At 38.8% G+C, this 27999-nt stretch overlaps 1 protein-coding gene across 4 annotated transcripts in view; it reads right to left on the bottom strand.

The window, feature by feature from the left end:
* CUNH15orf41 (chromosome unknown C15orf41 homolog) overlaps positions 1-27999 on the bottom strand; it is a 197977-nt gene that overhangs the window by 64499 nt on the left and 105479 nt on the right. For all 4 annotated transcript variants that reach the window (XM_028767111.1, XM_028767112.1, XM_028767113.1 and 1 more), the window contains 2 exons: positions 26003-26068; positions 25304-25409 (listed from right to left, as the gene is read on the bottom strand). In XM_028767111.1, coding sequence (XP_028622944.1) covers positions 25304-25409; positions 26003-26068 — 172 coding nt within the window. The remainder of the gene's footprint in view (positions 1-25303; positions 25410-26002; positions 26069-27999) is intronic.

The following is a 27999-nucleotide window of genomic DNA, read 5'->3' as shown; positions in this document are numbered from 1 at the left end:
GACTCCTTCAAAGTATTTCAGGATAAGAAGCCTGATTTTCCTTTGTAGGTGACAGGTAATCATGATTAACCAAGATTTTAAAATGATTCACTAATGTAGTGTTTTCAGGCTACCAATAGCAGGGATCCCCTTACACAGCAGGGCTGAACTAGAGGGAGAGAGATAGAGAGATTGAGGGGGATGGGTAATTAAATGTGAGTGAGTTAGTTGAGAGAAGAATGGCTTGGTAGAAGTACCCTAAACTGTGAGACCCAAAGGGAAAGAGTTAAGAGACAGTGTGGAAATTGCCTCCTCATCCTGTAATCTTTTGCCTGTGCCCCTATGGGGTAAGCATCTGATGTGGCCCAAGTGGGTCAGAATCCCAGTGCACAGAATAGAACAACATGGGACCAAGACAAGCAACCCAAAGGGAGAAGGTATCACCTGAAGGCTAAATTTACAGGATGACCAATCTTGGGCAGTATGTATTGAAGACCAGGTGGGAGGAGAGAGAGAAACAAACACAGAAGGAAGGAAGATGGAGTTTGTCCAATGCCCTTCTGTTCTGAAATAGCTCAGCATTTCAGGTGTTGCATCAGTGGTCTAGGTGAGCAGGCCAGTGGTTCCTCCATGAGAATCAGAGTTACAGGTGATTGTTGAAGCAGTATTCCATAGACGGGTCTGTCATTGTGATATACACATGGGAGTGCTCAGTAGGTGGAAAGGGGAGTCCACCCTCAGAGGAATACCAAAAGGTTGGGACATGAGGAGGGAGAAGAGAACAGGTCAGCATCTCTGGATGCAAGGCAAGGTTAGCTTGCAAAAGGAAATTGAGGAAAGGAAGAAATGTAACAGGGAATCACTATTTGGAACAGGGAAAAAGAAAAATAGAAATCAGAGAATCTGGGTGACTTAAAGAAGTCATGTGTGGGAGGTCTTTGTCTCATCAGAAAGAAAGGAAGCAGTGGGGGCCTTCCCAGACTCTGAGAGGGGATTTAGACAAACAGATGTACAACAGGCTACACATGCTTGCTTCTTAATTCAAAACTCTTAATTAGGCCGTGACCCTTCTTCCAAACATTTCTTGCAAAGCATCATGATGCTTAATTTTGTTTCCAACGTGTGGATTTCTAGAGGATAGAACTGTATGATTATTAAGTGTGCATTACTTGTTAATGAACTAATGTTAATTTGTAAGAAATTAATCTTACAAACGACCACTCCCGAATGAAGGAGACTATTGTGAAATGAGTCACTTGGGATGTTTATGGCAGTAGATACTAAGATGGCAAATGTAGAGCGAAAGCCACTGGAGCATAATGTGGAACCTTCACCCACCATGTCTCACTGTCATCTATGAACTAACAATAGTGCCTGGTTATGGAGAAACCAGCCTTAAGTTTTCGGAATACAGTAAGACAATACATATAGTCTTTAAATTTTAAAGTTGATCATGTAATATGCATATACATGCACATATGTATGTATCTGGTAATTTTAGTGATTTAGGAAAATTAATCTCAAATAAAAATGATTTAAAATGGTTAAAAATGTGTTCTAAGTATATATTAAGATAAGCATATTTAAAATAATTGATATGATAGAATCCTAATATGGAAATCCTTACTTAAAATGTCTCGGCCTAGTCTACCAATTAGAAATAATATGTGTATTACTATGCAAAGATCAACGTTAAATTTTAAAAGTACAGTAAAACTACATATCTTTGGTAATTTTAGTGATTAATGCCTTAATTAAGAGATGGGGTGCATGGAGACATATGCAATAAACTGACATAATTCATCATATTGGAATGAATCACATGATGAATGCCTATGTGTAGTATGAATTATACAGCACACATGCAAATCACATACTCATTATCACACACAGGCATTCTTTTTTCTACAGCCCAAACATAACAAATCTTCCAGTGGTCCTCAATCTACTATGAGATGCTTTCAAAACAAAGCAGTTCACAGCATCTTTTGCAGAACAGTAATTTAAAAGAAGAAAGTCAAATGCCTGGCAATGGAGAGCAGATATTTTTAGTGCCTACAACTGTATCCAAGTAAAGCTAGACGTAAGTTCTTGATGATGTGTGTCTGTTGTCCCATAGTGTCACTTTAAATGAAAGTTCTGGCACTAGGGATTATAATAAGTCCTACAATAGATACAATGCCAAATCAACAGACATTTATTTATGTATTTATAAACTGATCATTGGCTGCTAATAACACTGGCCCACAAATAGTTTCTCAACGAAGGAGTAATTACTTAAAAACATAATCCTCTGGGATTGAGTCATCTTTAAATGAAATGTCCTAAAAGACAGCAACAGTATATTCAGGGCTTAAACACTGTGCCAGAGTGGAAGGGGCGGCCTGACTTCTCAAGCTATGACAGGGCAGGGCAGGCTGCAGGGAGATGTAAGCCCCACAGAGACAAACACCAGGCTTAGGCAATGTATAAGCAACAACTTCCCACACAGTCAACTTTCCCTTCTCCCATTAAACAAGACTAAAAGGTGTGTATTAATTAGGCTTGTGGACTGAACTCAGGACAGTAAGTGAGCTTTGAAAAAAAAACAAACTTCTATGCAACTAAAAACTGATCAAAGCACCGTGTGAGTCTCATCCCTCTACCTTAATGGGACAGCAATATGAAATTTTGTAACATTTCAAATATTCCTTGGAAATTTCAAACTCATTTTACCTTTTAATTAAACCTATTTCCCCAGGAAGGCCTTTAAGGCTCTCTACAAATGCCATGAATTCCCTTACTGCTGATAGTACTTGAAACTACACAGGAGTGCTTTTTTTTTATCTGTTAAAAAGATCATATTGAAAAGACTGCCTTTCCTGGCGTGTTCACAGCTTCCCCCCCCCCCCCCCCAGTTGTTGCTGGAGCACACTCCTGAGATTCCAAGCTTGAGATGATTTTGATTGCTATGATCATGTAAACAAGTCATCGGAACTTCCCCTAGCCATGGATTTGAAAAGTCACAATGAAGCTCCTTCAAGTTCGAGGACTAAGACAGAGCTGTAGGTTGAGATAGGTGTTCGTGTTCTATGTTAGCAAACGTGGTGGACAGAAACGAAATGGACAAGACATCTTCTTAACTACACTTCCATACAAGTTTGTGAAATAACAAATTTATATCAAGATGACATTTATTTTGAATGTGTGCTATGAGAATCTGAGTTTTTTCAGTTTTGTTGTTATTGTTTAAAGATAAAACCACTGTAGAATGGCTTTGACAGCCTAGAAGGTAGTCTTTGAAAATCATATGAGAATTACAATTTTCATTTAAATGCATACATATGATTTCTGAACAAGGTAAATCTAGAAATTATTACAATTAATAAATCAGATATTACATCTGTTATTAGAATGCTTTTGTAAAGAGAAATTTAAAAAGACCAAACCTTAAAATGTTAACACATATAAATGCTTCCAATTCATTTGCTAGAAATGAGTCTGAAATTACACATTGTAAGACATTTTAAAGAAACACAGATTTATTTTCCTATATATGAGTTAGATATTTTCTAGAGCTCATAGAACTGTGTTTAAAGATTTTTTAAACCAACACTTTTAATAAACTTAATAAAATTCTTTGGACTTTTTATATTAAAAACTTATATTACTGGATTAATACACTGCAATGGATTTTGATCCATCTTAGACAAACCGTGGAGAGTTTTCGAAAAATACATTTAAGTTATTTTGTATGATTTTAAAAGTAGAAGAATTAGAAAAATAGAAGATATAAGACTTCATGTTTACATTAAGAACATTTGAGCAAGATTAATAACTTATTCATATTTTTTTAGAAAAAAAAAGACATAAAAAGCAGAGGCTGCCTTCCCTTAAATACCTGTCTTTTAACTTTGTAGCCCCCTTTAAATCTTTCTCTCAGTTTAACATATTTTCATGAATTATCTCAAGGAAGTGTCAGCCGCCACGCCACTCATGCCCTACCTATTTTTAATGTCTGACTGGGGATACCTTCTTATATGACATAATTATGTATATAATTCCTCACATAATTCCACAACGGCACTGTCATGTTTAACAAAGTTAACCATAATTCCTAGAATTCCCAGCAGCCGTAGTAAATGTTCAGCCACCATCCCACAGTGCGCTCTGCAGTCCATCTGATGGATTCAGGGGCAGCGAGCTCTGCTGCATTTGATTATGGTGTCTCTGGGCTCCCTCCTGCCCTGGCTAATCTGCCAGCCTTTTTCTTGGTAAAGAATCTGCTCTGGCTTCTCTCAAAACCAAACATGCGCTGACAAACTGTAAAAGCTGTCAAACTTTTGCTATTTATTTTTGGTGATAGAGAGACAAACACTGAGACCTTTGCCTATTTAATGTTCAAATAATTGCCAAGAAGCCTCAAAAGAACTGGATCCCATATATTAAAAGGTCTAACCTACACTAATTCTTCATAGTGTTTGTTTCATGGTGCTTTGATACAGTAGAGATTAAAGAGATGACTTAATGTTAAGATTTTTTTTCATAAACCAAATACATTTTCTAGAATATATCTGGGAATTGGCCGTTAGTCATTCTGGGAAAACAGGTATGGTATGCTTCTAAGCTTCTCTCTCTCTGGATCTTATGAACAAGGTTCTCACTGGATGTAATGGGTGTGCAGCTCATATACTGAGTTGGATCACCACAACAGCTAGCCAATTCACAGTGCTGTCCTTTATAGTCACATACTCAACTTTTATAGGTGACTTTAGAGGATTATGAAAGGCTGATGAAGAGGACAAGTATCAAAACCCAGAAAATAGAACATTAATACGTCTTCATGATATTTGTTTTAAATAAAAATATAAATTAACATGGATAAGGCTGCCTTTGTCTTTCTTCAGGACAGCTTTAGCTAATAGAACTTGAAACAGATCCATGGTGTACAGTTTTTGCAAATCTTAACTATGAATGACTTTAAATGGAACCACCTGATGTGAACAGCAGAAAAGTAGTCACGGCTGAAACTACCAGGCTCAAATGAGATAAAGCCAAATCGAAGAGATGAAGGGCAATTAAGCACCTATTTTGACAATTCGAAGTGGTCAAGTTTTTAAAAGTATGACACCGGAACCTTCACCTATCTGTGTATGAGTGATAAATGAGGCATTTTGTGTCATTACATTCTCATAAATCACTTCCTGTAGCTGCTGACGGCTTTTATCAGATCTAACCTTTTCGGGCTTCTATTAGCACACTAACATTTTCAACTTTGACACATACGCAGTTTACAAATTCTGCAGCTGATTAACTCTGGCCAGAAGCTCACTGGGATCATTGTCTTAACGTTGGGTGAAAGCCTTAGGGTCTCAAGGGCTCAGACACTTCCATACAGTACAAAAATCTCAATGAATGTACGGAGTTGGGCTGTGACATTGCTAAGTGATTATTTGCTGCTGGGGAACAAATATGAACAAGGCTTTATTTTCCATGGAACAGGTAAACTAGAAAATGCAAGAAATTGAAAGAAGAACGAGAAAATTAAAGCCTGGATGATGAGGGTTAAATTCTATTGAGTGTGTGTGTGTGTGTATAAATGTTTTTGCTTTAAAATACTTTTTTTTTTGGTAGAGAGTCAAAAAGTAATTTCTGGAATGATTTCTAAAGACGTTTTGATGTATGCAAAGCAAAGAGAAGCCAGACAAAATATACTTATGAGAACTATGACCCCTACTAAAGCACAGTTTAATACTGGTAAGACAGATTCAGGGAATATCATAAGGGATCTTGAATGAAACTGAAATATTCAGTTCAACTTTTGTGTACATTTCTGAGGGATTATTTTGGTAATTCAAACAATTCGGTTGAAGAGGAGAAAATAAAATATCTTATTCTCCATATGTGTTTCGGTTTTGTTGTCAGTCCTGGATGTCCTGTAACTCATTATGTAGATCCAGCTGGTTTCAAACTCGGAGATCTGTCTGCCTATGCCTCAGCAGAGTTGGGATTAAAGGCGTGCGCCACCATGCTTGGCTTCCACTTGATTTTTAAATCAGTTGTTGAAACTATAAAGACACAGCATGTAAAAAGTGATGGAAATTTGCTAATTCCATAGAAAGAAATGAAGTCAGTCTATAGAAGCAGGCATAGTGCAGGCAAGGAAAGAGCAGGACTCCACTGTCATCTAAAGTGCGGCAGCCCTCATCTCGTGGTGGTGGAAAAGCCAAAGAGGACAACTGAACTTGACAGCCAGGGTCTGGATGCCTGCCACAGTGCTGTGCAGAGGTAAACTGTGCAGGTCAGTGCACACATGCAAACAGCATGTACCTCAACACATCTGGGCAGATGTACTTAGGGGTGTGAAAGGATCAAAGAAACCCACCTTAAAAATCCAACTGACAAAGACAGAAATAATGCTGAGTTTCATAGGGGGACTGAAGTTGGTAATGGTAGCCAGTCAGGTCAAGTCCTGGGACTGGCTGTTTGGCCACTAGCTTGGCATTTCAAACAGCATTAGTTCTGATGAAAAGTACCAGCCATGAAGCCTAAATAGTAACATCCAAAGGGGCAAACTAACGACAGTAAAGGGAGAATGTTCAGAGACAACCTCCTGCAGTGGACTGCCTCCTGCTGATAAATGACAAATCTTAGAAAAATAGTGGGGGAAAGACAACTTTTTCTAGCATCAGGTCCCATATAGCCTCCTAATGTCACATCTGAGGCCTAACCATGACAAATTAAAACCCTCATTATTTTACTACTAATATCACTCATCTCAGGAGCTGGGCAGTTACACTTTGACAATTCAAATGTAAATCCTGGGCTGCCTATGAGTATTCATGACAAAGGCATATTTATCATTTAAAACAAAGGGACATGACTTCTTGGTGTTCATATCAAAGACCAGTGATGGATGAGGCCAAGCTAATCAAAAGACAGGCTAGAAAGAACACAGATGTTTGCCACTCTGATTAAGAAAAGGCTATTCACTACCCCCAATGTGGACATTTCAAATTGTTTTAAGGTATAACTTCAAGCAGACATCTAGACCTTTAACAGTATGGCTCTTACAATACCAACCCCAGCCCCAGGCACAAATTACAGAAGCAAAAATTCCCCAAACCAAGAAAATATCAGAGTGCCAGAGTCCAAGCTCCTTAGATATAACCTGTAAAGACTTCCAGAATTGGGACTATCCTCCTCAATTATTTTCAATCCAGAAATGAACAGGAGAAAAAAAAAAGGCCTGCTTCCACCTGACATGTTTATAAACAGCATGACTGTGAGCCAGCCACAGGTCTGACTCAGACTGTCCCTGCTTTTGTTCCTGACCAGGGTGGTGTTGACTTTTGGTTCCAGTGCTTCTCAAGTGGAAAAGTATTTAAGAAGAACTGCTCATATTTAAGACTGTAAACACAGTTTATTCTGGAAACGTTTTAGCATTCGGCATCATTTCAGGGGCTGGGAGGACAGCATTAAGAAGAGGTATTTAGAGCCGGGGCTGGTCAGAGCACCTTTTCCCATTCCACTGATGAAGAGCCATCATCAGGGTTGCCTAATAGAAATCCAATTTACAAGGCCCTGCTCATTTGAGTGCCTTTCAGGACACTCAGGATCGGTAGCCCTGCAGTGCTGCAAACAAATGCCAGTTCCTCCGGAGCAGTGCTATTTCCACACTGTATACTGGGAAGTCATCACTGCAAGGTTACCTTGAAGAAATGAGGATGGTGGGAGAGGTCTGAGGGAAGAAATCCCACTTGAAATTCATGTAGTTTAGGCCAATGTTCCTTGTCACTTTTGTGAGCCCAGAGACATACACTTGTTGATATGCTTTGATGGGATGTCTGACAGACATAAAGCAATGCTCCCACTCCCATACCTCATATATAGACATACAAGGGGCAAACAACTCTTTGCAGACTACAACAATGATTAGGTGGCTTTGTTTCTCCTTTTGTTAGGATGATTGGCCTATAGTTATCAAAACCAGCACCAATGCTATATTGCTTCCCATATAAAAAGTATGTGTCTAAGTGTAAGCCTACCTACAACAGGCATAACCTCCTCTCGAGGCACATGCGTGATTCCTAACAACGGAATATTTCAACAGGGTTTCACACTCAATATATTAAGAGATATTTACAGAATAACAAAAACCTTTCACCTTTTGGCCCCTGTATGAAAAATTTACTGGATGCCTAATATATTTAATATTCAGTAACATGAGAGAATAATTTTTATGCAACTCTGATAGTTAGAAAGACAGATAACTCAATTATTAGATCATCTATCAAAATATTCAGATGTGCAAGAGGCTACTAAAAAGATTGATGACGGAGAAAGTCCACTGATTCTCTAGCCATCATATTCATGCATTTGGCCAGACAACATTTTTCGCTGCCTTCACAAGCAAGCTTCATTACCCATCACTCCACTGAAAAGAGTTTATTATGAGGCTGCCATCTTGGCAAGACTATTATTTAGATGATAAATGCTGAGGGGGAAAAAGTATGTCTACTTCTTTTTCTTTTTCTTTTTTTTTTTTAAGCAAAAGATGAGCTTTTCTGTCAGATAAAACAAACAGCATCCACGTTTCTAATTAAGTTAAATTTGGCAGATACAAATATAGGTCAGTTAAAGCTACGATGTTATCTTCTGTCTGAATTTTACCCTTAATTTGTAAAATGTAAATGAACTAATTAGAGGAGAAACAGCATGATTAGTGACGAAATGCTTCTGCTGGGTCTCTGCTTTTTGACATTTATGATCAACTATAATGAATTATTGCTTTTTAAAATAATTGATAAATTTTTCCCCCTCACAACAATGAGAAAAAAAAAATCTCACTAAAAATTTATGAAAGCAGGCCAGCCACCTGGCAGTGTGACAGACTTTGTGGTGTTAGCGTCTGAGGAAAAGGGAGACATAGAAGGTCACGATATTGTAAATAGTTGAGTTAATTTTGATCTCTGCATGCATGGATGAATCTGAAGGGAGAAGTGCACAGACATTTAATTACTAAAGGCAGTTAAAACATCTACTAGAAAACGCTCCTCTTAAGCTGGACTCTACTAGAGTTCACTTGGATATTCTGAATCTTCAAGTGGTTGTGAGAAATGCCAGGGGTAACAGATGAAAAAAAGAAAAGATTGGCCTCTGGAGTCCCAGCAAGAAAACCTGGCACCGTTAAGTGTAATTAACCATCTAATAATGTAGATTGAAAGGAGATGTACACTTATTTCTATTCTGCTATGAGAAATGCATCTACGGTGTCAGATGTAAATGTCAGTTACCAAGTTATAAAACAATCCTGAAAAAGAAAGGCTGCCAGCTGGTCATGCCCTGAACACGTAGAGGAGGATGGACTATCAGCTCTTGCACACAAGCTCAGTGGTCCATCCTGAGCAGGTGGTATCAGGGAAACTGAAGCTGAAGCCTTTCTATCAGGCAGACAGATGGAGAACATGCCTTGTCAACGGTGAGCAGTGGACATGGAAACACTTGGAGCGATAGAGAAAATAGAATGAAAAATGGCTCAATCAAAACAGAGAGCTGCCAGGGAGCGACTGTGCAAAACAAGAGAATAATTAAAGAATCGTGATACCTCAAACTTTCAGTTCTAATATTAGTTATTTGTTTAAAACACTTACCATGCACTAAAGCATCTTAGTTTCATTTAGCAGACGGTTAGCACATTTGGGGAAAATCTTTCTGATAAGCTGAATAACCTCCCTGCCACCCACCATATTATGAGAAACACAACTCTTTGCAAGATGTAATCTAAAGGCTTGGGGGTTATTACTTGTTTCATACTGACCAGTTGTGGAGACAGCAAGAATATCTCTGGGGATAGTTGAGGATTTAAGTAAAAGGATTTATTATTGTTATGTTTTACAAGATCATTAATAGTACACATTTTTCTTCCTGTCTTCCTAACACCATGGTGTTAACATAAGAACTAACGTGGGCAGTCATCGAATTGGAGCTTCTCCCAGTCTTTCCCAGGGCTTGGGCCTGCATTCCACGTCCTCACTTGTTTTTAACATGTGATGGACCTACAAGGTAATTACTTCAAAAGCACCCCACGATTTGTCTGTGTCCTTAGTCTCACACTTTAGAGGTAGCCCTCAAAATGTGGCTTCCACAGCGGAGATAAAGAAACTGTCAAACATAGCACACAGCCCTCATTTGTTTAGTTTCGGCTATTAACACTCCATTCACATTTGTCATCCTGAAAAACCAATTTAATTTTTTTAATTAAAAACATTAATAGTTCCGGGATAGGTTTTTAGCTTTATGGTAACTGGAAGAATAAAAGAGCAAGAGACATTTCCAAAGCAATCATTTGCATCTGTTTAAATTCTTGACTGTGCGTGGAAGAGAACAAACGCTTTTGAGGAGGGTGTTGTCTCTGCTGGAAGAGAGAGGAAAATGGAAAAGCAGTCAGTGTCAGGTATCCCAACCTAACCTGAGTCCCTGGGTGTTGTAGGAAGGTCATACCCTTTCAGCATTGTACTGGAGTGTCAAAATACATCAACAAACCATCACACTGCAGGAAGAAGAATGACCTTTCAGTCCTTTATGTTTGGTCTGCGATGGAGCTTTGGATGCGGGGTATGCACGAATGGTTTTCCTAGATGCTTGACAAATGCAACTCCCAAGGCTGCTTTCAAATGTGATTGCTAAAAGCTGCAGGTTCGTACATTTTGGTATAACTTTCAAATGCACATAATTCACAGTGGGTAGCGAGGGGAGGTTAACTACCCCAAAGTGAGATTTGATGCAGCTAGGCTGAAATGATTTTATAAATGCTCAAATGCGAGAGAGACGGGGGCTGGGAGTGGGCAAGTTTAGAAAGAATTTTAGCTGCTTCAAGAGTCATCAGTCCTGCTAATCAATTCCTTAAACTTTATTATTGATGCCATATTGCACTTATCTCTTTTTTTTTCTCCAAATCCACTAAAATAAAAACATTTTTTTACTCTGAAAAATTACAATTGTTTGCATTTTAGATTACTCTTAAGTCAACTTGTCTCTTCCCATTACTCAGGACCCCTATCCCACAGAGCAGTTGCCTCAGGACATCTCTAAACAGCTCAACTTAAGTGACTGTTAATGTACATTATTTTCCACTTATTAATTCTTTAATAACACTATTATTCTCTCTACCAGCTACATTAAAACCCCTAAATTATATTTGTCTTATTCTCATCGATACAATATTTCCATTGTGTGTGGCACTGATGACACGTACTGAATCCTATGAGTCTATTGCTACCAGTTTTTGGTGTAAGACTAAAGTGTGAGAGGGATGATAACCACTACAGCTGACTGCCAACAGTAATGAAAAAAGGAATTTAAGAAAAGCGAGCAGGGGTTATCAAGTATAGCTGCAGAACCTGTGTGAGAAAATAAGGGAGAAAAAAAAAATCAAGAAACATCTGAGTGTCTGTGACTGGGATGGTGAGGGGAGTGGAATGGAATAGAACCCACATAAATCTTAGAGTGGGCTGTAGGAATGTGAGGAGGGGAGCAGAGACAGCAAGCATATGGCATGAGTTAATGGGTATAGGGAATTCAGAGGGATTTAACTTATCTCGACTGTGGCAATGGCAAGCATCCGATTCACTCTAATGACTTGTTGACTCAGGAAAGCATATTCTTCTATGAAGCAGTATGCATACAGCTCTCTGTTTTGTGACAAGAGTATGAGACAGTGGATGAAGGAGGATGGTTCACATGATGAGCAAGATGGAGAGGATGAGGGGTGAGATTTTGAACATGCCACAAGAAACAGCACACAATTTAAACTCATGGACTGGTTATTTCTCAAATTTGCTATTTCCTACAATCATACCATGAGTCTCAGAAATCATGTAGAACAAAGCTTCGGATAAGGGAAGATTAACATACAAAACTTGAAGAGTGCCCACAACTAATTGAAAGTCACCTGACATTCGCAAGACATCACCTGACAAAGGCAGCAGTGTAGACAGTAAAACCAATTCCAGGACATATAAAAAGAGTTCAAATTTGTTGTCTGATCCCAGTGGAAGTAAATCTGATGCCAGTAACAGAAGGCTACAGAACAATGCTTCAAATATGGGAAACAAAATAGGTTAAGAGCCAAAAGAGAGATCAACAGGCCAGTATAGTAGTGGATGCATACAATCCTAGTCCTTATGAGATATACAGGTGGCAGGACTGTGTAGTGAAAATTTTGGTTTCGTAAGAAACCAAATTATGTTATGTGAATATGTTTTTGCTTTAATTCCCAGTGTTGAATAACTGGCTGCTTCACAGCAGGTGATTATGATTTACCTTGTGCACTAGCAGGGGCATGATTTTTGCCAGCTGCAGATAGTTCATGTTTGGAATTCTGGAAGCTCTTCAGAGGGTATAAATGCCAGAAGGACTCCAAAGCAGCTGCTACTCCTGGTTGCTATTGTTGTGATTTGACAAGAAAAAGTTGGAGATATATGGACAATGAAGACTGGAGTTGTCCCAAGGAACGCTACACCCCCAATCAGCAGAAAGAAGTCTATTTTGTTGGCTGAAAAAGGTCTATGCCCCTTTCCCATCTAACCATCTTTTTCTCCTACCTAGTGTTGAGGGGACTGGGAGGTACTAGGGTGGAAGGAAGGAAGGAAGGAAGGAAGGAAGGAAGGAAGGAAGGAAGGAAGAGATATAAGAACCCAATAAAGTAGCACAAAAAATTGCATCACCAGGTCTGAAGTGGAGGATAGCCTGAACTACAAACATAGCTAATTCTAGGGGATCCTGGCTATATAATAAGATACTGGCTCAAAAAGAAGACAAACAACATCAAAAAAGTGAGAAAAGTAGAAAAATATATGGATTTGAATGAAAATGAAAACTGAAAGCAAAGCATGGTAAAACTTGAGGCCAAAGACACAGCTGTGGTCAGAGGGGACTCAGTAGCACCTAAGTGCTTGCACCATGAAAATCTGTCTATGACCATGTTATTCTACCCCAGAAAACTCAGGAAAGAGAGAAAAAGCTGAAATTAAAGGAAATAAAGGAAAAAAGTAGAAGTCAATGAAACAAACAAAATAAAACATCATTATAAAAAGAAATCAGAGGAACAAAAATGCATTTTTTGGGGAAAAACAAAAGTTTTAGGCAGATTGACCTGAAAAAGACAAATCTCAATAGCCAAACTAACAAAGGCAATGTAACAAAAGTCAATGTGTATTAAAATAATAAGGGACTTTTTTTTTAATCAGGTCTACTCTGGTACATTCTACAACTTAGATAAAAGGACAAATTCTCTGAAAGACAAAGTCCTAAGTTCATGTAAGATATATATATTTCCTATGCATATATGTCTATTGCATTGATTTCATAGTCATGAAGCTTCTCAGCAAGAGAGCAACAATACAATATACTTCAGGTTGGTATGGCTGGGCAATTGTCTTTGAAGCTTAAAAAGAAATACAATTCTGTAAAGACTTTTCTGGAAAATGAAAAAGAGGAACTCACATTCATACTATGAGACTGGTAACTCACTGAATATCAAAACCAGACAAAGGATTTAAAAACAAAACAAAACAAAAAAACCCCAAAGATCTCTAGTGCTCATGAATGCTATTGCAAAGTTAACAAAATTTACCAACCAAACAAACAAACCATAAGCGGTATGAAAAGCTATTTCTTGCAGGCCAAATGTACTTTATCCTGGAAATGTAAGATCAGTTTGACATCCCCAAATCAATCACTATAATTCACCACATTATTTCAAAGAAACATATGGCCATCTTAATAGACTTGTTTTGAAAAATGCCCAACAGCCACTTTCAATTAAAATCCTAGGAAATTAGGGATAGTGGGGAGCTTTCTCAATATGATAAAAAATATTTGCAAAAACCTAGAGTGAATATCTCGATGATAGAATAACTTCCCTCTGAAATTAAGAGCAATGAAGAGACGTGTGTTACAGCTAACCATTTTTGGGCAGGGACTCTAGCTAGGGCAGTAAAGTAATAAAAAGGAAATAAAGGCATACATATAAAAATAGTAACAGTGTCCATGTTCACAGATGACTAGGCTGTCTGTGGTGAAAAAGTAGCAAAGTATTAATAAATGACTTTTAATGATACATTTAGGGTACAACACCCATATGCCAAATCAATTAGATTCCTTGATACAAACAATGAACATTTGGAAACCAATGTAAGGATATCATTTCCAATAGTATCAAGAAACAAAATAACTGATTTTAATCTGATAATTTTAACCTGAACCATGTGCAATGTTTCTCAGGAAAATATCAAAAGACCTAAGCCAGCGGTTCCCACCCTTGCCAATGCTGCGGCCCCTTAATACACAGTTCCTCATGCTGTGGTGACCCCCCAAACACAAAATTATTTCACGGCTACTTCATAACTCTAATTTTGTTACTGTTTTGAATTTTAATGTAAATATCTGATATGCGACCCCAAAAGGAGTCGTGACCCATAGCTTTAGAACTGCTGATTTGAAGAGAGAGAGAGAGAGAGAGAGAGAGAGAGAGAGAGAGAGAGAGAGTGAGTATGTTAATGCTAAGGTCACAACTCTTCCTGGATTGATCTACAAATTCAATAAAACTTCCAGCAGGATCTTTTTCTGAGGAATTGTTCTATCACTTCTAAAATTCACATGGGAATGTTAAAATTTTACAATTAAAAGAAAAAGAACGAAAAAAAAACTTCTGCAGAATAATAATGATGTTGGAAGACTTAGACAAGTTATTTTTGAAATTATGATATCACAGTAACCAGGACTGTGTAGAAATAGAAAAAAAAAAGACAACTTGGTCAATGGAACAAAAACAAGAATTCAGAAATAGGTCCTGTATGATCAATTGATTTTTTTCATAAATTTGAAGTTATAATAAAACATATCTTTCTTTAAAAAGGTGCCGGAACTTGAATTTCAATTGGCACAAAGAACTGCCTATCACAGTACGTACAAAATTAAATGTACATGAATGTTACTATTACAATTGTTTTAGAAGAAAAAAGGACATCTTTGTGGTTTCTTTAGATGTTTTAAATGTAGATTTATTTTATTCATGTGTCTGTGTGAGAATACGCCACATGTGTGCAGACGCCTGAAGGAGCAAGAGGAGTGTGTCAGGTCCCCTGCAGCCTGTGCTGTGGATGGCTGCGAGCTGCTCAGTGTGGATGCTGTGAACTGAACGAAGGTGATATGCAAGAGTGGTTAAGAGCTCTTAACCACTGAGCCATCTGTCCAGCCACATCTTTAGATTAAAAAGAAATCAGATATAATTAAATAGCATGATCCATAAAAGGAGAAAGACAAAAACAAAGATAAATTGGAGTCACCAAAATTAAAAATTTGTTTTTCAAAGATAGTTAAATGAATTATGACAAGTTACAAACTGAGGGGAATTTTTGCAAATCACATATCTAATACATGATTGACATCCAATGTACTGAATAGTCACTAAAACTTGATAAAAGAAACGTAAACTAATTACAATGAATTGAAGATTTGAGTAGCAATTTCTTAAAAGACAAATAAGTATGTAAAAATTTTAACTGCAGTATCAGAAATGCAATTGATATCATGGTGAAAGGTATACTCCTTAAAGATAACAAATTAATCAATTCATAAAACACAAAATACCATTGCATATCTGAACCATTTCACCGTTATAGGTATTTACTTAGAAGCAATGGAGCCATATAGAAATTTTTTCAGTTGCTTACCCTATTATATTACTAATAGCAAGAACTAGAAACTGAGAGTGTCCTCACAAGCTAGTGAAAACCAATAAAGGGACAGATACAACACTGAATGTGCTCTAGGAACTACTGGCAATTCAAGGACAGAAAAGCACCTGAAAGAACTGCTGTGTTTTTTAAAAAGCCAGACAAGAAGCCTTGTGATGGAACACACCTTTAATCCCAGTGCTCAGGAGGCAGAGGCAGGTTGATCTCTGTGAGTTCGAGGTCAGCCTGGTCTACAAAGCCAATCCTAGAACAGCCAAGGTTACACAGAGAAACTCTGTCTCAACAAACAAACAAATAAACAAACTGACAAAAGAATAATAGCTCCATTAAAATATAAAAAAAAAGAAATAAAGTAAAAGAAAACCAAAACTACATTAAAAGAAAAAGCAAGAAAAGGAAGGAAGAATAATAGAAACAAAACAAAAAGAAAGTTACTACATAATGCAAACAAATCAATAGTAAGTGGCAGGCTGGCCAGGGGTCTCTGAAAGGGTTAGAAAGCTGGGAAACGAAACTGTGAACTCTAGAGGATACTAGCCAAGGTCAGCATCTACCATGTGATACTTTGCTGAGTGTACATATATGCCAAACTTATCCAAGTATAGGCTTCAAATACGTGTGCTTTATATCAATTACATATACCTGGAGGGGAAGCTAGCTTAAAATTATTTATTAAAATAGGCTTTTTAGTCAGAACAAATTGTTATCAGAATAAAATAGAAACTCTACTTAAACGTTTAAAAATATATACTTCCTAACAAATATTCTTTAGCCAACTTATCTCCTGAATTTAAATTGGTCATTTAAATTAACATCTGGATCATATATAAATCAACTCCTTGATTCTGTGGCTTTGAACTCTCAACAATGTCACTGTATTCTGGATATGCAGGCACAATGGTAGGTTTTTACACTGACTCTACAGATTCATACTAAATATAGTGCAAGACTGTTGAGCAAGACAAGAATTCCTGGCCCATTTTGTCCATCCACACAGAAGTGAGTCCTCATGTCCTGTGTGTTGGGGAGACTTTTAGCTTCAGCTTAGTTTACTCATTCACTAACAAAGTGATCTATCCAGTACTTCTCACCAAGACTTATATGAATCTCCATGGTCTAAGGAAAGGGCATAAAGGTATAGAACTCATAGGAAGACCCTAAGCCTCATTTACCAATCACTCAAGGGCAGAGGTGGCACTCCTGTGGAATAGCCCATGGCTTGTGCACATTTGCTGCTTGGAACTAGTGTGTCCTAATCAAGATTCCATTTGGCGGGCTGGAGAGATGGCTCAATAGTTAAGAACACTCACTGCTCTCCAGAGGATCTAAGTTTGGTTCTCAGCTCACATCTGACACCTTTGGCTTCTGTGGGCACCGCATTCACATTCACATACCCACACCCAAACACATAAGTAAAAATGCAGTCAAAGCTAGGTCAGTACTCCAATGCTAGGTGCACACTAGTAACACTGAAGTTTACAAAATAAAATAAATTTCCCAGGGTGCAGACCTTACCACAGCAGTGAAATTAGTTCGCCCAAAGTAAATTATTTATCAATATGGACAAAATGGTTTCTTTCCATGTGATGGGAACACAAAGTGAAGTTTACACCCACTTCAGTCTGATCGTTGTGCCACTAGACTTAGCTACAGAAAGGGTCCCACAGAAAGGGTGCACAGAAGGGTGTGGGGTGGCTGGCTCTAATGCCATTGTGGGTGTCACTTTCTATTGAGACTCTGTCATCCTCCTCACACCTGTCTGCATTGCTAGATCACAATGGCATGTTTGCATTCTTTGATGGCCCCTCAATCCCTTCTTCGTTGATTTGGTTTGACATAACATTTCTGAACCCTGCATGACACAGATGAACTCCATTACATGGGGTCAGCAGGAAGAGCTAGTGTTTCAACACTTCATTGTTCCCTGGATTTGTGAAACTGGTCAGTATGTCTCCCTCAGAACACTCTTCACCATGCTTAAAGATAGGAATTGGACACATAGGAACCTAGCTAAGTAAAGAATTTTCTAACAGATGTGTTTTCTTTCATTTTAATCCTTTGTTTAAACACTTCTCAATCTTGCAACAACCATGTCTTCACTGCAGAATCCACTTGCAAGGCCCAAGACTACACTTCTATTCTTTTGCTCAGCTTTGCTTCTAAAGTCATCTTTGCAAATCACAAATGATGGCACAGTGTACAAAATTCTTGCAGGGGAAAACCTTATGGTTTACATTCCAGCCGCAGATGAAATGGCTTGGGTACCCTGAGAAAACATTCTCATGGAGGTACTAAGTACACAGAAAATACTTTCCTTGTCTTTATCAAATATTTTGAGGTTGCTGCAGTTAATAACAGTGTCCAGTATTTGTCGAACAATGGGATGTCAATACCTCACAAGCAACTCCACTATGAGAGATGGAAAGGCAAATTATTATATTTTACCTTCACAGAGGTCCTCTCCAGCGCATTGGCTAATTATTAGTCGATGTGTCTCTTGTTGCTGATGACTGCTTGTTAGTGTACTGCAGCAGCGCCTTCTGAGGCTGCTGTAATTGAAGGTTTGTGAGAGCTTCTATTGCTGAGGCACAAACTCCAACTTACGACAGATGTGATCAGCCTTGCCTTTAACAAGACTGAAATAACTGGAAATCTGTGATTTGACTAATTGCAGGCTTCCTGAAAGTATCTTAATACAGAAAAAACTTGGGCCATCCTCTGAAGCATACCTTCCTTAACTCTGACTGCCTGGCGGCCTTGTTTGAAATGCCTTCTCTCGAGTTATCACCAACCAGAGAAAGCAATCACTAGACCATTGAACAAATAACTGATCTTTAAAAAGCCCTGAGAGGGAAGAAATGAACTCAAATCAATTTTTGCAGCAGAAGGTATTAGTTTAGCACTGCCTGTAGGAGAGTAGACTCTCTGGAGCCAACCGTTCAGAAATCTGACAGATGGAACCTGGCTCTTAATCTCTGCCAAGTACAACAATGGGATTAAAGTGCCATTCCCTCTGGAGTTCACCTCCACATACCTTGCTGCCAGTACACTGTCCCTCAGACCCAGTGAAGAGGAATCCATGTTAGGCACATGAGTTTAGAAGAGGCTCTCGTCCTATTCTGACTGCATCCAGTTCACACAATGAGGATTCTACAAGGCCAAAGGAACCTGACTTCTGTCTCCCAGCCACTTCTTGGTACTGCTCTTTGTTGTAAGGACATCAGAATGTGCTTATCAGGGAGCCAAAATAGCCCTCTCAAGGTCCAGAACTAGAATGCACACCTCTCTGTTGGAGGGCAAGGGTTTGTGGAGATATGCATGGGGCTTGGCTGTACAGGTTGGGTTATAACCAACACCTTTCCAGGTGAAGGGAGAAGAAGGAGAAGACAGGGTCATGGGACCTCCTGTAAACACTCCTATAAACACCCAGGGAGGACAAAGGACATGGGAATTTTTAACACAAATCTCAACTTGTAAATCTTCATGCACAATAGACTATTTTCTTGCATCTCTAAGGAACTACCAATTGTTCTCTACTACAGGGTTTCAAGGCATTCCATTTCAAATTTCAAACCAGAGAAGTCTGAAACTTTGGGAAAGGAAAGAAAGTCATCAATGTAAAGCTGGGTGGGAAAAACCACATCTACAATCCCAGTACTCATGAAGGCGTGGCAGCCATGACCATGAGCTCAAAGCCAGCCTTACTTAGCTACAGAGTAAGATCCTATTTCAACAAAACAAAATAAGACAAAACAACCATAAATATTTATCTGAGAAACTTTACAGAATGCATTTGCCATGTGGTTACTCCTCATTGCCCACTTAAAAAAATCATATAAAAAGTTATAACACTTCTCTAAAATAGGATTGTAAAAGCTTATATACCTATAAAGTTTATAAAAGTGTTTTAGAAAATTGAGACATTTCCCACTGTCCTGAGGATCTCAAGGAAAAAAAAAAAAAGAACCAATTATGGTTTAATGTCACCATGTCATCCTTAACAGTTGATTTCAATTATAGTTCCACGCTTAAGTATGAGTATACCCATCACACAATCATGCAATGAATAACTATCCACTGATCGCCTACTGTGTGACAGGCATTCTGCCAACTTCTGAGCATTTAAAGACAGATAAAACAACTAGATAGCATTAACTGGAAGGAGGTGACAAGCAAACACCAATTACAGTGCTTGATAACTGCTATGGGATCACCAGCAGAATGCAAGCGGGAGTGGCTTTGCAAAAGCAACCAGGCTTTCTACGGAGATGACAGCCAAGCTGAACGCTGAAGTTAGCCAAAGAGTCTATCTGTCAGAGAAGGTGATTCAAACTGTCTGAGGACCTTTAAATTCCACCAGAAAGTGAGACACAAGAAAAAACATAGAGGTGGATTCATATCTGTTGACTGCTTGCACATATGAAAGTGCTTTGCAGGTATTAAGTAACTGGTTTTTAAAATAAAAGGGTAAGAAAGGTATTTTGAATTCCACAGATGGGTAAGCTTCTCCCATGCATAAGACCAGCAGAACTTAGATTCAAGTCCGGTATTCCTTCCATAACTTCAAGGATAACTACACTGACAGATTAAACTCAAGCACACAGAACCTCATCATTGAAGCTGGCTGGCTTTCATCGTCTTTGCAAAGCTTACCCATAAAGTGTACTTTTAGAGCTGATGCTCCTGACGACAGTGTGCCTGAAGATGCCAAGAACAGCAGAAGCCCTGAGCCTGTGTGTGAGTGCCATGTTGTTGATCAGCAGTTGTTGGACACTGATCATCATAGCATGAGGGTCTCTCTTTGCCACGTTTTTTATTCTCCTGCTCCTGTGATGGGCAGTATGTTAGGATCAAGTACAGAATATGGCCTTCAATTGCAGAACTGCTTTGCTCTTCTATCTGCCATTTGAATATTAAAGTAGACTTAACCATGTGAGCCACAGCGTCAAACAACTCACTTCATGACTACAGAAAGGAAGAGAGGACCTCTGAGTGTCGGTTTCATAAAGAAATGTCTTCTGGCACCATGCTACAGTTTGTGGTTTATGGAACGAACGCTGCTTCTCAGAGGCTCGCTGCTTGACTTGATCGAGGCAGAGATGGAAGCATGTTGAGGAATTAGTCAAGGCTCATATGAAAGCAGGGGTTGGAAAAGCAACAAGTTCTTCAGACAGTATATGTTCTTTTGGAAAAGTGACTGCATTGAAGAATTTCAATCTTTTAAAGGTGAATTAAGGCAAGACAAATTGCTAAAGTTTTATATCAAAGCAATGAGACAGACATTTCAAAATGATAATATAAAAGGGTATGTGCTTTTCAAGAGTTTTCTAGAGCAGATTTTCACCACTTTGTATTCACTCACTCACTCACCCACTCACTCACTCACTCACTCACCCACCCACCCACTCACTCATTCGCTCATTCCGTGGGGCTAAAGCCCTACGAGGAGACAGAACTGACTGAGGAGTTTACATCTGAGATTGTGTGGTCAAGAATGTGCTTCCACAAATGAGAAGTAAGCTGAGCTCTGAATGTCACATGAAGAAGTTAAGTGGCAATCCAAGCAAAGAAACGTGCAGGCAAGAGGATGAGGCAGAGGAAAAAATTTGACCTACAAAGATTCAAAAGGAAAACCAAGGAAATATATGTGATAGGAATTGTAAAAATAAGATGGGATATTAGGATAGAGGAGTTTGTATCTACAACTGGGGTGGAAGGGAGGACAGAGGGCCCTAAGTACCACAGCAGAGTTGGGACTTTATTTCAGATGTGGCAGCAAGGCACTGAAATGTTTAGAAGCAGGGGAATATGACACAATATAATTTACGTTTTCCAAGACTGGGATACAAAAAGCTGCCCACAGGGCTGTAAGATTGGGCCTGAGAAAAATCAGTTTTGAAAGCCCAAGTAATTGCCCAAGAGAGGCTAACGGGTGCCGAGGAGGCAACAAACAGCAGGTGGAATGGTAATAAATACACACTTTGAGACATGGTAAAAACAGAGCTAATGGATCTGTGATAAAACTTAGATTTCTGAACTGAGTGCACATTGTGGCACCATTAGTTGAACTGAGGAAGAATGGAAGAATAACAAACTTGAAGGAAAAAAAAAAGAAAATTAGCTTTATGAATGTTAAATCTGAGTTACTTAGAAGGTACCATGAAGGACAGGTAGAAATTCATCTTAGCCAATGTTAGACCTGGGAGTCAACATTAGCAGAAACCAACATAAAGGTAGCATATAATACCACAGGACCCAATGACATATCTGAGGGTCTACCCATCAATGGACACAGATAAAAGAGGGGTGGGCCCCTCTACCTAGAGGCCAGGAAGAAGAACCAGTGGAAAAGGTGGAAAAGACCAAGGAAGCTGCTGGCATGGAGGGAGAAACATGAAAAGAAAAGACCTCATGGAAGACAAGAAAATCAAAGGTTTTAATAAAGATAGAGTGAATGACCAACTCTCAAAACTGTTGAAGAATGAATAAAAAAAATTGTATTAACAAAGAAAGTTCTTATGAAAATGTCAACCTAAAAACTAGGGATTCAGCAATTACTGGTATGGACAATAGTGCGACAATTAGATTCATATAAATATAAGTATTCTTACATATTAGAGCCACGCCCCCCCATTTAGTCCAAATGCAAGCTTCTCTTTGAAAGACTACTGTTGAGAGAATGTCTACTATTGCTGAGAACTTCATTACCTGTTCTGTGTGCCATGTTCATAGAATAAGAAAAAACATTAGGATCCCACATACTCACAGATGGCTAACACTGCCTTGGGTCAAAATGCTAGGTTACAGGCTGGAGAGATGGCTCAGTGGTTAAGAGCAGTGACTGCTCTTCCAGAGGTCCTGAGTTCAATTCCCAGCAACCACATGGTAGCTCACAACCATCTATAATGGGATCTGATGCCCTCTTCAGGTGTGTCTGAAGACAGAAACACTGTACTCATATACATTAAATAAATAAATAAAATCTTTTTTAAAAATGCTAGGCCACTGATAAATCTGTTCTGACTGCTACATTCTTATCACCCACCATTTGCATTGTGATGTCTCAATGTTCCATGTTGCACTTGGGCACTGTTTGCATTTCTTTAATTCCCTGCTGATATCCCTGCTGATATTTGGTGGCATTGGGGACAACCTGTATGGTATATATTCCCCGAATGATCTGGAATACTTAAAACCAAGGCTAACATTTCCTATCATACAACATGCTCTATATAAACTGTGCCTGCTTAGCCAATGTAAATCCAAAGAATATGCCTAGGTATGTAAATAATCATAGTCTATGTAAAATACTAGAGTGAAAAAAATGCAACAAAATAATATAAAACAACACAAAAGGAACTGAGCATGGTGGTATGAACAATAAATCCCAGAACTCTGGAGGCGTCAAGGGGATCTCTGTGAATTTGAGGCCCACATGATGAGTTCTAGGCCAGCCAAGGTTTTACACACACACACACACACCAAACAAAAACCAAACAAAATCCAACTGAGCTGGAAAGAAACTGCATTAAATTATTGACCTCTCATCCTCCCTTCAGCCACGTCTGTAATCTACAGGTTCCCATAGAGGTGACTAGATCATTTGACGTGCCTCTGACTGATGTGTGTGAGGCGCACAGTAGGTGCTCAGTAGTTGAGTTGCTTCAGGATGAAGATATGCTTTTGGCATTTTCAATTGAGCTTTCTCAATTGAACTTCTGTTTATTCTTCAGAAAACATGTGACCAGTACCAAAAGAGGGAACACAGTCTTAATACGCAGAGTGATTCACATGATCAATTGTTTTTAACCCTTTAGTAACCTAAACTTAGGCGGTTTGATTTTCCTGTCATTGCTTTCCCTATACTCTCAAAAATGATGCTTTCTTTACTATTTCAAACTCATCAGAAAATCGCTAAAAATCTAAAATTCAATTTGCCACATTACTGCTAATTTGAATAATGGCTGAATAAAACACAGGAAACGCTGAAGCAGCATTGATTTCTAAAACATTTTGCACTTTCCTCCTCCATCCCTGTAAAGTAAAGCTTGGATGCTACGCACAATTACACAAGAAAATCAAGAAGGGCATTACATTCAGCATTTTGTCATGATCACTGTTACCATGGCAAAGAGTAGGCGTAGTTTAGCACAGCTGCCACGGGCGAGATCTGCTGGCCTTTTGTAAAGCTGAGTAACAATATAATGCCAGATTCGATAGCCTCCCACCCACAGCCCACACTGTTGCCTGCAGATGCTACCATCTCCTTCCTTAATGATCTGGGCATGTGTCATCATATTACTGTATTCTTACTGTTGACCAATGGCAGAAGAGCACAGCTAATTTAGGAAGGTTGTCCCCGATCCATTTCTTGTTTTCATGGAGGAAAACACAGAGTGTGAGAACACGAATGCAATCATAAAAAAACAAAGAAAATTGCAATCATAAAAAAAAAATCAAAGATTCAACAGTTGCATTGCAGATGACAGGACACTGTGTTAGAGATGGACGGGAAGGGGGAGGTGGAGATAAACATAGGCCTGTGATAACTAGCAGGATAACATATTATTTCCTTTCTCTGAGTATCAGTTTAGTTATCTGCATAATGGGGACAAAAGGAACTTGCTGGGCTGGGGCGAAGTTTCATTTGAGAAACTGTTGCTACACAAGTCTCAGGACTGGAAGCCCAATCCCCAGCACCAGGTCAAGGCCAGGCAGGCATGATTGCTGCCTGTATCTTAGCAATGGGAAGGCAGAGATGAGACTCCCCAGGACAAGCTGCAACCAGTGAACTCTAGTTTCAGTGAGAGACCTGCCTCAATAAATAAAGTGGGAAAGTGGTGGGTTATTGTGGGTTATTGTGCCAGCATTGGGACTTCACACCCACATTAACACACATGTATACACCTGCACAGAGTCACACAAACCCATATACTATAGACATGCATGCACACATGCACAACCTCCACAAAACACACACACACACACACACACACACACACACACACACACACAACTTCCTAAGAATTAACTGAAATAACTTTCAGGTCCAGGGATTTGGTATATCTGCCTCAACCTGAACTGCTTTAATGGTGGAGACTTCCATCTCGTCAGGATGGTTGTAGAAATCTGTACATAGACTGTTTGGTACTGTTGTAATGTAAATCATTTTCATTTTTCATGTGGTTCGGATACTGTCTTCAGGTAACTGGGAATAAATTAATTTTTATGGCCTAAAAGGAAGCATAAATTCCACATCAAAAGGATAAAATCCAGTGTCTATACCATATTATGCACCACAGCTTGTTATCTGTATTTTAAGTGACACTAATGTAACCACTGTAAAGCAGGAAATAGACTATACTTGTTTTGACCTTAAGAACAGATTTTTAAGTTTTAAAAAATGAAGCAACATCATGAAAGCAGAGAAGTTTAAATTATCTCAAATGAATACATTAATCAGAGTCTGTATTTACTAGGGAAAAAAGGCTTCTAGCATTTTTACCAGCTAAACAAAATATTTTTTTCTAATGAGACTTCAGCTGAGTATCGTTTATCTTAAGAGAAAAATAATGGGACCTTACCTATTCCAGTAGCTCCAGAACTGGCCATGCAGGTAGGCGTGGTGGCTACATTCATCACCAAATGAGGCTTTGCTTTCAATCCAGTGAATTATGTGCCCTTCCACAGCTAAGGGACAAAGCATTACTAATACATGGTGAAGGAGAGGGAAGATTGAAAATCCCCAACTATGCACTGGCCTCTCTATGCTGCACATTAATGAGCAGGGGCTTAGCCTCTGCCACTCACTGTGGGTGTAATTTATAAAACACCACGTTTATGGGAGTTCATTGCCAGGCACGCTGGGGCCACAGTCTCATCTTGTTCTCCTCACCCCATTCTTCAAAACTTCCTTTCTTAGTGCTCACGATGCTGGCCTGTGGCTCGACAAGTGACGTCAAGACCAAAGTGTGCCTGGCGGGCTAGCAAAGCTGAGTTTTTAAAACTCAAAATTTAGAGAAATGAGCTGAGAATGGCATCTTTAAAAATGCCCTCAGGAGGCATGCTCCTTCCTCAAGTGTACTGAGAAGTTCTGAGGCACAGGCTTCGCCTGAACCAAGTGCTAGACAATTGAAGATCATCTTTTCCAATGAGTTTACCCATTTCAACACAGTATTATAAAGATAATCTACTCTGACAACATTTGCTAATAATAACATGTTAAAAAAGAACCCAACAATCCCCTTCTATACAGAAAGGTGCATCCAAGCTCAAGGACTTACCAACTGGCACCTGTAAAATGAAGTCTGGGGTTTTGTCATAGCCCTTTGCACGGAGCTGATCTTCATCTGCAGGAAGAACAAACACTATCATTTATCGAGGCACTCCATTAAAAAGACAGCAATATAATTGCTTTTCTTTCTTAAATATGTGTAAAAATTACTAATGCAGCCATACGTGTCTTTCTTATGCGTGCAATGCCGTGTCAGAATAAATGAATTTTCTTCCCAAACCTGAACCAGAGATACAGAATGCTTCTTTGTCCTTTTTGCATTTTTATGTCTTTATTATAAACATCATTAATCCAAGCTGTCAAGAGCTACCTTTTTTTTGGGTAATTGAAAATTCTCAAAATAAATATACTTACTGATGGAAAGTAAAGAGACCCACTACGATGGAAGTCAGCATTGCTAGTAGTCAATATTGACAGTGTACAGTGAGGCAGAAGCATGGTAGCCTTTGCAACCAGGAAAGAAATGCTTCTGTTAAAGCAATCAAGAAACTCTGGTTTAAATTAATAAAGCTACTCCCATACACAAGGAAAGGGGGAAAGTGAGATCTCCACAGTTGGTTATCATGTTTAATCCCTTGTTTATATGACTGTTTCTCCGATTGGGAGTTTGATGGCTTGAAGTCTGCACATCTGAAAAGCAAACAAGCTTGAAGATGTTTTCCCTGTCTTTTCAATTTCTTCTATAGATATCGATGATCCTGTTGGAAGGGAAGAAAGCAGGGAAATGGAGACCCAGATAAAGTTGGAAAAACTAGCAAGGTGCTTGGGGAAAAAAAAAAGAAAAGAAAACCCTCCTAGTATTTTCTAAATGCTGTCCTTGACTTCTAATAGCATTACGATGTGATTTCTGAAACAGAGAGTTCTCCATTAGATTTTGGAGTGACCTGGTCATTCAATTCCAGGCATGGCTTTCTGTCTTCACCCAACCTCAACTAATGGCCCAACCAAGTAACAAGGAAGGCCGAGTGGTCTCTTAACACCTACTGGGCTGTTGACATTGTCATGCATCCCATTGGCCTTCCTACATCAACTTTGATTAAAATTAATGGCCCATTCCGAGTGTTGGGTAGCTTATTTCCAATCCATTTGTCAGCCCAAGACAGTGGTTTCACGGCCAGCTTTGAGAAGCTCTGTTTTAGAGCATTCTTGTGTACATCCTGAAAGGTCAGCATTTTAAACATAAATAAGCTTTTAATGAGAAGACACACATTAAAGTAGATATCTAAGTGAAATGCTGTTAGAAGTTGGTATTTTTACTGAGATTTAGAAGGCTTAATGTTAGCATTCAGAACAGTTCTCCTTCTTTGAAATAAAGAAAAATCAAGCTGTTGAAATAATGAAATACAAATCAAACAAAGGTTAATTTTAAAACAAAAGAATTTTGAAATTGGGCTACAATAAAAGACCAGAAAATTTCTACCCTTTAACTGTACTCTGACTGAAAAAACTTTAATGGAAGAGGTATTTATTCAAATCAATCCTAATGTTTTGAGTGATGATTTAGACACATGATGGATAGTTTTAAAAGCTGGTCGACATTACAAAAAATGTTAGCTAATATTTCATTAAAACTATCTTAGCTTCATCAGTCTACGTAAATGCTAAAACAATGATAGGCTTCTGACAACAGCTCAGAACAAAACTTCAAAGGTCACCAAGCATCCCGCAAGCACAGCCAAACCCCTTTAAAAGCTGAAGCACACTACACATTGCATGATGTAAAATGACCCGTGTGACTGAAACTTCATCGCTTCTCTCATGTGAAAATTTAAAATCTCAAACCCCAAACCTAGCCACTAGATAAAGCTAGGGAATGTTCCCATCTTTTTGTGGAGAATTTCAAAGTACCAGGGGACAAAGTCTCAGTTAGTAAGTCTATCTGCCGTACCTCCCTTCTCTTTTCTCTCTTTTCTCTCTTTTCTCTCTTTTCTCCTCTCCTCTCCTCTCCTCTCCTCTCCTCTCCTCTCCTCTCCTCTCCTCTCCTCT

Source organism: Grammomys surdaster, unplaced genomic scaffold (assembly GCF_004785775.1).
Source record: "Grammomys surdaster isolate TR1022 unplaced genomic scaffold, NIH_TR_1.0 170, whole genome shotgun sequence".
NCBI classification, from domain to species: domain Eukaryota; kingdom Metazoa; phylum Chordata; class Mammalia; order Rodentia; family Muridae; genus Grammomys; species Grammomys surdaster.
This window is presented reverse-complemented; position numbering and strand designations above follow the sequence as displayed.